General features: G+C 37.5%; 1 protein-coding gene across 1 annotated transcript; it reads right to left on the reverse strand.

The window, feature by feature from the left end:
• Positions 1–264: 264 nt before the first annotated feature.
• On the reverse strand, positions 265–2370 carry LOC143863736 (flavonoid 3'-monooxygenase-like). Its single transcript, XM_077374493.1, has 2 exons — positions 1285–2370; positions 265–1084 (listed from the first exon to the last, which is right to left on the reverse strand). Exons 1-2 carry the CDS (start codon positions 2188–2190, stop codon positions 455–457), a joined length of 1536 nt encoding a protein of 511 aa, XP_077230608.1. The 5' UTR covers positions 2191–2370; the 3' UTR covers positions 265–454.
• Positions 2371–10774: the final 8404 nt, after the last annotated feature.

The raw sequence follows: 10774 nt of genomic DNA on the forward strand, positions 1-10774 counted from the left end.
ATCGGACTATTGAATATCGAAACTTTGACCTTCTTAGGAAGCTTTAGTTTATATTTTGTGGACCCTCTTGCCTTTGGAGAATGCATAATACATTGGCTAATTGTGGACTTGCATTGCATTTGGACAAGATTTGCAAGAACATCTTATGAATGTATCCATCTCCTATGTCTTCACAAGGTGATTGGCCATCCCAGCTAAATAAACATGGATTTTGTAGTTTTATGTACTAAATACCTTAGTCATAAATAAACATGGATTTTGCAGTTTTATGAACTAAATACCTTAGTCGCACGTGCAAGGCACATGCATTTTTACTAGTAATTAATAAGTTCCAAATAAAAACAACAAAACCATAGAATCACAAAAAATACATCAATATAACAGTACTGGACACACTAACAACATTGATCAATAAAGCAAATATCGATCCAAATAAACGTCCGCATGGTGCTGGTCACTGATAAAGGTGGATTGGAAGTCGAGGTTCCGGGATCATGATAGCGGCGACTTCAGGACACGTAGTCAGACCATAGCGTTCCACCATGCATATATCTTCAGGTTTCATACCCTCAGGGAATTTCCAGTTGAAGCCATGCAACAAGTTGGAAACTGTTGTTCGAACAATCTTAAGTCCGAGGTTGTAGCCAGGGCACCTTCTTCGTCCCGAGCCAAATGGCAACAGGGAGAAATCCTGTCCCAACATAGGAATTTCCTTGCCTTGCAAAAACCTTTCTGGCTTGAATTCATAAGGTTCATCCCAATAATCGGGATGCCTCCCTATGCTCCATGTATTTATCAGGACAGTTGTTCCTTTAGGTATGTCATAACCTGCTACATTGCAATCCTCAATTGCGAAATGTGGCGCTAGCAATGGTGACAGTGGATGTAACCTTAGTGTCTCCTTAATAATGGCCTCTATGTAAGGCAATTGTGGGTAATCATCTTCTTGCACCCATCTTTCTTGACCAATTACTCTGTCAAGCTCTTCCCTTGCCTTCTTCATTACGTGTGGGTTTGTAAGAAGTTCATGAATGGCCCATTCGATTGTGACTCCAGATGTGTCTGTGCCACCAGGCATTAGGTCCTAATTTAGGACAGCAAGAAATATATAATTAGAATTAGTACCATTAATTCGAAGGTTGGTTTCTATGCATATTCTGTCTGTTTAAGAGTACTTACTATATTAAAGTAAAAATGAAAATTTTGCTTCTTAAAAAAGAAAAAAAAAAAAAAAAAACTACTCCTAACAGAGAAATTAAAGATTAAAGAGAAAATAATATTTACATGGACTAACGCCTTGACAGCTTCCATCGTGAGCTTAATCTCAGGATCAGTACCCTCCTCAGTCAGCTGCAGCAATATATCGAGCATGTCTTTAGGAACAAAATTCTTGTCTGCTTCCTTCTTGGCCTTGTGATCAGCAATAACATAGTTGTGAAAAATTTCAAACTTGTCGTTCAAAATCTTCATTCGCTTAACATATCCCTGCAGGTCAAAGAAACGCAGAAAAGGTATCCAGTCCCCAATATTGAGGACACCATTAAGCACCATCCACTCATCTATCATCTCATGAAATTCTTTAATTGACACAATTGAAGTGTCTCTTTTAGAGTCACTGAAGTAATTGTCGCTGAATACCACCCTGCTAATGCTGGAGAGAGTATAAGTTTTTATATGGTCTTTTATCACCACTGAATTTCCTCTCTGTGCGTAAAGTCGAGAAAAGAAAGTACGCCTTTCCTCTTCACGAATATATTCAAAGGATTCAAGGCTTTTCGAATTGAACAACTCTGTTAGGTAAACTTTGCGTGCTCTTCGCCACTGTGGTCCATAAGGTGCCCATGTCATGTCTTGGTAATTGTAACCAGTGTATTTGCCAGAAGCAAGAGCAGGCCTAGAGGCAAATGAAGTATCATGTATCTTTAAGAATTCTTCTGCCATTTTGGGGGTTGAAGCAACCACAACTGTTTTCAGACCATATTTCAGCTGCATAATTTCTCCAAATTGTTTGGCTAACAAGTGAAGATTTAGATGTGGGAGAGGACCAAGCTGGTGTAAATTGCCAATAATAGGCCATGGTCTTGGACCAGGAATACCTCTTTTTTTCGGATTTCTATCAACGAATTTCTTTGAGACAAAGGCCAATGCAACTAGCAATGCAAAGGCTAAAACTACCAGAGAACTCTCCATTGTTTTTAGCCGAACAAGAGATTATAAGAGACTGGAGAGAATAGAGAGAGAGATTAGAAATATTGTATTAGAGAAATCTGCGGGTGCATTTATTTATAGTCGAAGCTTATTCTCTGTTTATTGAAAAGAAAGGACCCATCCACGATTTTCTCGTGGGGGCATTACTCCAATAAATTTTCAATGTAATTCTCACAAGGACCGATGTATAATTAGAGACATCTGACTTTCATTCAAATCTTTAATGTGCCCATTCCAAATTGCATGTGATCATTTGGGACTAACAAAATAATGAGAATGAATCATTGCAGAGAAATTTGTTGAATAAGACAAGCAATTTCAGCAGCTTTTGTCTTCAAAGGCTGGGTGTATGGTCTGTCCTGCGACAGACCATCTGCCATGGTCCTTAGCAAATCCCTTTCTATAATTGAAAGCAACACCTATGGGAAGCATTGAATATAGTAATGATAATGGATAACAAAAGAAACATACACGTATCAATAAAAATGATTTACTTTTAAAGAAAAATAATTCCAGAAATAATTTTAAAAACAGAGCAAATAACTTACAAAATGGGACTTTTTGCTGATATGACGTGGATGAGGGGGTGTTTTTGTATCACTGAGCTATTGTCAGCAACACCTATGGGAAGCATTGATAATTGGGCAGGTACGAATAAGAAATCAATTCTGATTGGTCACAATCGGACAGTTCATGGAAAACATGTCCACACATTGAACAAATTTCATCCTTATTATGATAATTGGGCAGGTTTCTCGTGGGGATGACTCCAATAATACTCCCTCTGTCCCATTTGAAAAGTTTTATCAGAAGGGAAAACATACGGGCATATGGAGCAAATTTGCATCCCTGTGATAATGAAATTGAGCTGTCACCACCACGGGAGCAATGAAACAATGAGAAGGAATTAATTTGTCAGTGGCCTGGCCATCACGTGGCACTGTCTTGTTAGTTGGATTTAATATAATATATATTTGTTCTTTATTTTTATTACTAGATATTTCACTTTCAATGATCTCAACCGTTTGATAGTATGAGCAGGGATAATCCTTATTAGAAAAACTGAATAAAAATAACATTTTCTTTTGGGAAAATTACCAAAATCCCCCTAAAAATTATAATTATATCTAAAATATTAACTCGGTAAATTTTATATCCTGAAAACAATTAAAAATAATTATTATATCCTTGAAGCCCAAAACAGTAGCACTCAGCTAACTAGGGCTGGCAACGGGGCGGGTCGGGGCCGGATGTTGGGGTCCCCTACCCCTTCCCCTCTGCGGGGAATTTCCCCCCTCCCCTTCCCCTCCCCTCTGCGGGGATGGTGGGGAATCCCCTTCCCCTTCCCGCGGGGAATATCTAATCCCCTTCCCCTCCTCGCATCCTTCGGGGATAAAATCCCCGCCCCGCCCCGCCCCGCCCCAACATCATCCCCTCTTTAGTCATTGATACACTAATGCTGGGTGTCCCTAATCAACTTGATCCAATTTCGATATACAAAAATGTTATAAACTAACAATCGATACGCTAGCTGTTAATTAAATTAGCAAGAGATTGGTATAAGGAGTTTGTCTTCTCTTCTTTATATATTGATTGAAATGCTGGGCAGCAACGTACGTCCAGATTTCACTTGTTTGCAGTGTTTTTTTACTTGAAGATTTAATAAGAGAGGGCAGATCCATATTCGGGATTTGTGTGTGCACGATGGATGGATGGACCCATTGGACCGACAATAGCTGTTGTTGGATGATGGGATTTCCGCACATTGCTAATTGGATTCGATCCAACTTCAATTTTAGATCAAGTGGTATTATAGCCTGCCACTTAGAGTACCCAACATCCAAACCCCATTTTGGATCATTAATTTTGAGAAATGTTATGAGCACTACTGTATTCTGATGATCGCACTCCTGACTTTATTAAAAGTAAGGTATGGCCCGCACCATAGGATGATCCAAACCGTCCATTAGATGGTGCACATCCTAAATAGGTTGCGCCCAAAAAATCATTTCCTTAGGTTGATCCTAACTCTCCGATCTGTAGAGGTACTGAATGATCCTATTCCTCTATAGATCGGAGGGTTAGGATCAACCTATGGAAATGATTTTTGGGGCACAACCTATTTAGGGTGTGCCCCATCTAATGGATGGTTTGGATCAACGTATGGTGCGGGCCATAACATACTTTTAATAATAAAATGCAATTTATTTTGGCTACCGATGTTGGCACTACGATTTTTTGATAATTGCATACACTCACTCACTCAGCTTGTCTTTATTATTTCAACATCTGTCAAAAGGTTATTATAGTTCCCAAAATTCTCTCAGAAGCTAATTAAAAGGAAAAGACAAGCTAAGTCTATGTTTGGGGGAATCTTGTAGCCGATCCACAGAGTTTCTAGTAGTTTCCTAAAACAAAAACACTTAAAAATATACAAAAAAAATGGCATTGATTAACGGGGCGAACCTATGTTTGGGGGAACCTATGCAATGATTTCTTGTCATTGGTTCATTGCTCCCGTGGTCACATTGGGTGACGTGACAGCTCAATTTCATTATCATAGGGATGCAAATTGCTCCATGTGACGATATGTTTTCGCTTCTCATAAAACGTTTCAAATGAGACAGAGTGTATTATTGGAGTCATCCCCACGAGAAACAATTTCTCCATTTGTGGGTATGTTTTCCATGTACGACCAGATAAAAGGCATTTTGAAGTTGGTCTATCACAGGACAGACCAACCACCCAGGCTCACTTTTCAACAGCTTTTGTCTGCAAAGGCTGGGTGGCTGGTCTGTAATGCGACAGACCAACTGGGAAATGCGGGATGGTCCTTAGCAAATCCCTTATTATATCCATACAAATTGATCTGCAATGATTCCTTCTTGTAATCTCATTGGTCCCAAATGGTCACATGCAATTTGGAGATGGGCCAGGTTAAAGATTTGAATGGAGGTCAGATATCTCATTGGTCCCAAATGGTCATAATCACATGGGCCCTTGTTACAAACGAACAAAAACATCGGACAATGAAATTGCAAAATTACTGGAGTCATGCCTCCCCCACCCGCCGCGAGAAAATCGTGGATAGGTCCTTTGTTTTCAACTTTAAATAAATGCACTGCACTGATCAGCCATCACATACTACCAAACGGCTGCTTGTCGTGATTCACCAAATTGCTCTGCAATCATCTCCTCTGACAATGACATTGCAAAAGTACTGGACTCATGCCCCCACGAGAAAATCGTGGATGTGCCCTTTGTTAACAGAGCGAATTGTGTGGTCCTTTGATTATTTTTCTGACGACTTTACTGTCACGTGTTGAAATCTTTTGAAAATATTTCAGTAGTCCCACCACGTGACACAGTCTTAGAAGATATTTTACTTTCAATGAATCTCAACTGTTTGGAGTGCCACGTAGAACTTTGGGGCAGGACCATTTAATATTTTGCCCGGAATGTTATTGTCAGAGGGTTTTGCGATTGAAATATAAAGTTACATGATTCTCCAAATATATCACTGAGCTATTGTCAGCAACACCTATGGGAAGCATTGATAATTGGGCAGGTACGAATAAGAAATCAATTCTTATTGGTCACAATCGGACAGGTCATGGAAAACATGTCCACACATTGAACAAATTTCATCCTTTTTATGATAATTGGGCAGGTTTCTCGTGGGGATGACTCCAATAATACTCCCTCTGTCCCATTTGAAAAGTTTTATGAGGAGGGAAAACATAGGGGCACATGGAGCAATTTGCATCCCTATGATAATGAAATTGAGCTGTCACCACCACGGGAGCAATGAAACAATGAGAAGGAATTAATTTGTCAGTGGTCCTGGGCCATCATCACGGGGTCGATGTCCAATACACCCGCTTAACAAAGTGGGAGTATTACAAAGTGGGAGTAAGATACTACCACTTTTTTGTTACGGTATAGAGGTAAATAGAAACAATAAAAGTATACATTATTTTACCAATGGAAAAAAATGATATCATTTGAGTGTAAACTTTGACTCGAAAGAAAATCTGGTTTTGAAAAAAGGTAGAGTGGTTTTGGAAAAAAGTGAAATGGTTTTTTAACTTTCTATAGCAAGTCACACCTAACTTTCTTTAGAAAAATAATCAAAGAACCAATCAAAGGACCACACAATTCGCTCTGTTAACTGAGAACAAAGGACCCATCCGCGATTTTCACGTGGGGACATGAGTCCAATAATTTTGCAATGTCATTGTCAGAGGGAAAAGCTGCTGAAAAGTGAGCCTGGGTGGTTGGTCTGTCCTGTGATAGACCAACTGAGAAATGCGGGATGGTCCTCAGCAAATCCCTTATTATATCGATGCAAATTGTTTGTCTTGATTCAGCCAATTGATCGCAATGATTCCTTCTCGTAATCTCATTGGTCCCAAATGGTCACATGCAATTTGGAGATGGGCCAAATTATAGATTTGAATGAAGATTAGATATCTCATTGGTCCCAAATGGTCATAATCACATGGGCCCTTGTTACCAGGGGCGGAGGCAAAAACAAAAACATCTGGCAATGACATTGCAAAATTATTGGAGTCATGCCTCCCCCACCCGAAAATATATTTCGAAAATAGTGATCACTAATCAGTGGAGCACATTTTTTTATAGTTGAAGCTCTAACAAGGAAAGGTCTCTTGTTTGTTAATTGAAAAAAAAAAAAACAAAGGATCCATCCCTTTTCTCGTGTGGCCATGACTCCAATAATTTTGCAATGTCATTATGAGATGTTTTTGCTAGTATGTAGTAACAAAGACCCATTTGATCTCCGAGAGACGCTCATATTCCTGCAAGTGGATTAAGAATTCAATTCGGATTGGTTTCTGGGGCACTATCACAAAATGGAAGAGTTTTGTACCAACACAATCGGACAGTTCATCATCCAAAACATAGGGGCACATTTGCTTCACATCACCCAATGTGACCAATTGAGCAATGAAATTATGAGAAGGAATCATTGCAGAGAAATTTGCTGAATCACGAGCAAATATTTGAGTGGTCCCACCACGTGACACTGTCTTCTTTATTTTTATTGCTAGAAGATATTTCACTTTTATTGAATCTCAACCGTTTGGAGTGCCACGTAGAACCATGGACCATTGAATATTTTGCCCAATTTTGCAATGTCATTGTCAGAGGGTTTTGGGGATTGAACTGTAAAGTTACATGATACTACAAATATAGGGAGATGATGTTTTCACCCATCTGCAGTACACATTCGTCCACTGTTAACGTGATTTGACCTCAAAAAGCATAAAAGTTGCCCCCTGTTCACGTTGTAAGGCGGCGAATGACTACTGCAGATGGGTGAAAATATCGTCACCCCATCTATTGTAAGCAACACCTATGGGAAGCATTGATGATTGGGCAGGTCCCAATAAGAAATTAATTCTCATAGGTAACAATTGGACACTTCATGGAAAACATGTCCACACATGGAGACAATTTCGTCCATATGATAATTGGGCAGGTTTCTCGTGGGGATTACTGCAATAATACTCCCTCCGTCCCATTTGAAAAACTCTATCAGAAAAGGTGTTTTTCAGAAGCGAAAAACATATCAGCACATGGAGCAATTTGCATCCCTGTGATGATGAAATTGAGCTGTCACGTTGGTCTTTATTTTTATTACTAGATATTTCACTTTCAATTAATCTCAACCGTTTGGTAGTATGTGATCACTGATCAGTGCAGTGCAGTGCAGTGCAGTGCAGTCCATTTATTTATAGTTGAAGCTCTCTTCTCTGTTAATTGAAAACAATAGACCGGTCCCTTTTTCTCGTGGAGGCATGACTCCAATAATTTTGCAATGTCATTGTCAGAGGTTTTTATTTGTTTGTAACAAGGGCCCATGTGGTGGTCTGTACGCATTTGATCAGCCTGCTTTGTTAAAACAAGCAATTATAAAAAGTTGCATTAAATTGCAAACCCTTGTAAAATTTTACCTTGTTTATTTTAACTCAAAATTACGGTTTAATACTATTTAGGGTAAGGAGACCATACTTCCCTCAACCTAATGAATTCCTTGATGAGATTTTTTTCTACGGAAAGAGAATTTGACGACCTCCAAATGGTAGAAATTTCACCACTTTGGCACTTACAATGAGAGAGTTACTGATGTTTTATAAAATAACTCCCTATATTATCTCAGAGTTACGGTTTAATACTTTTAGGGTAAAGAGACCATAACTCTCTCAACCCACTGAAATTTTTGATGAGGTTTTTTCTATTGAAAGAGAATTTGACGACATCCGAATTGTAGAAATTTCCCCACTTTAGCACTTAAAATGAGAGAGTTACTGATGTTTTTTCAAATAACTCCCTATATTATCTCAAAATTACGGTATAATACTTTTTAGGGTAAAGAGGCCATAACTCTCTCAACCCATTGAATTTTTTATAATGTTTTTTCTCTACAAAGAGAAATTGACGACCTCCAAATGGTAGAAATTTCACTAGTTTGATACTTAAAATGAGAGAGTTATTGATCTTTTATAAAATAACTCCCAATATTATCTCAAAATTATGGTTTAATACTATTCAGGGTAAAGAGACCATAACTGTCTCAACCCAGCGAATTTTTTGATGAGGTTTTTTTTTTCTGGGATAGGTAATTTGACGACCTTCGAATGGTAGAAATTTTACCAGTTTTGCACTTAAAATAATTGAGTTATTGGTGTTTTATCAAATAACACCCTATATTATCTTAAAATTACGGTTTAATACTGTTGAGGGTAAAGAGACTATAACTCTCTTAACCCATTGAAGTATTTGATGCGAATTTTTTCTATGAATGCAAATTTTCTCTATGGAAAGAGACTTTGACGACCTCCGAATGGTAGAAATTTAACCAGTTTGGCACTTAAAATGAGAGATATTGATGTTTGATCAAATAACTCCCTATATTATCTCAAAATTACGGTTTAATACTATTTAGGGCAAAGAGACGATAACCCCCTCAACTCATTGAATTTTTTTATTAGGTTTTTTTATGTCGAAAGAGAATTTGACGACCTTCCAATGACAGAAATTTCACCCCTTCGGCACTTAAAATGAGAGAGTTATTGATGTTTTATCAAATAACTCCCTATATTATCTCAAAATTACGGTTTAATATTGTTTAGGGTAAAATGACCATAACTCTCTCAACCCATTGTATTTTTTGATGAGGTTTTTTTTCTATGTAAAGAGACTTTGACGACCTCCGAATGATATAAATTTTACCACTTTAGCACTAAAAATGAGAGAGTTGCTGATGTTTTATCAAATAACTCTCAATAATATCCCAAAATTACGGTTTAATACTGTTTAGGGTAAGGAGACCATTACTCCCTCAACCCATTGAATTTTTTCTTGTGGTTTTTTTCAATGTAAAGAGAATTTGATGACCTCCGAATGGTAGAAATTTTCCCACTTTGGCACTTAAAAGGAAAGAGTTACTGAATTATTATCAAATAATTTCCTATATTATCTCAAAATTACGGTTTTATACTTTTTAGGGTAAATAGGCCATAACTCTCTCAACCCATTGAAGTTTTTTAGGATGTTTTTTTTTTTCTGTGAAAAGCGAATTTGACGACCTCCGAATGGTAGAAATTTCACCACTTTGGCACTTAAAATGAGAGAGTTACTGATGTTTTATCAAATAACTCCCAATATTATCTCAAAATTACGGTTTAATACTGTTTAGGGAAAAGAGACGATAACTCTCTGAACCCATTGAATTTTTTGATGAGGCTTTTTTTGTGGGAAGAGAATTTGACGACCTCCGAATTGTAGAAATTTTCCCACTTTGGCACATAATATGAAAGAGTTACTGTTGTTCATAAAATAACTCCCCATATTATCTCAAAATTACGATTTAAAACTTTTTAGGTTAAAGAAGCCATAACTCTCTCAACCCATTGAAGTTTTTAGGATGATTTTTTCCGTGGAAAGCGAATTTGACGACCTCTGAATGGTAGAAATTTCACCACTTTGGCACTCAAAATGAGAGAGTTATTGATTTTTATCAAATAACTCCCTATATTATCTCAAAATTACGGTTTAATACTGTTTATGGTAAGTGACCAAAACTCTCTCAACCCATTGAATTTTTTAATGAGGTTTTTTCCTGTAAAAAGAGAATTTGACGATCTCCGAATGGTAGAAATTTTACCACTTTGGCACTGAAAATGAGAGAGTTATTGATGTTTTCTCAAATAACTCCCTATATTATCTCAAAATTACGATTTAATACTGTTTATGGTAAAGAGACCATAACACTCTCAACCCATTGAATTTTTTTATGAGGTTTTTTTTCTATAGAAAGAGAATTTGACGACCTCCGAATGGTAGAAATTTCACCACTTTGGCACTTAAAATTAGAGAGTTATTGATGTTTTATCAAATAATTCCCTATATTATCTAGAAATAATGGTTTAATACTCTTTATCGTAAAGTGACGATAACTCTCTCAGCCCATTGAATTCTTTGATGACGATTTTTTCCGTGTAAAGAGAATTTGACGACCTCCGAATGGTATTTATTTCAC

This window comes from Tasmannia lanceolata, unplaced genomic scaffold (assembly GCF_043159265.1).
Source record: "Tasmannia lanceolata isolate RefF3 unplaced genomic scaffold, GAP_Taslan_0.1 ptg000044l, whole genome shotgun sequence".
Lineage (NCBI taxonomy): Eukaryota > Viridiplantae > Streptophyta > Magnoliopsida > Canellales > Winteraceae > Tasmannia > Tasmannia lanceolata.

Bases quoted from the DNA above. Each gene is read 5' to 3' on its own strand.
- LOC143863736 (XM_077374493.1), bottom strand. From the start codon at position 2,190: ATGGAGAGTTCTCTGGTAGTTTTAGCCTTTGCATTGCTAGTTGCATTG. The intron at 1,085-1,284 runs GTAAATATTATT...GTCCTAAATTAG, and splicing joins CTGTCAAGGCGTTAGTCCAT to GACCTAATGCCTGGTGGCAC.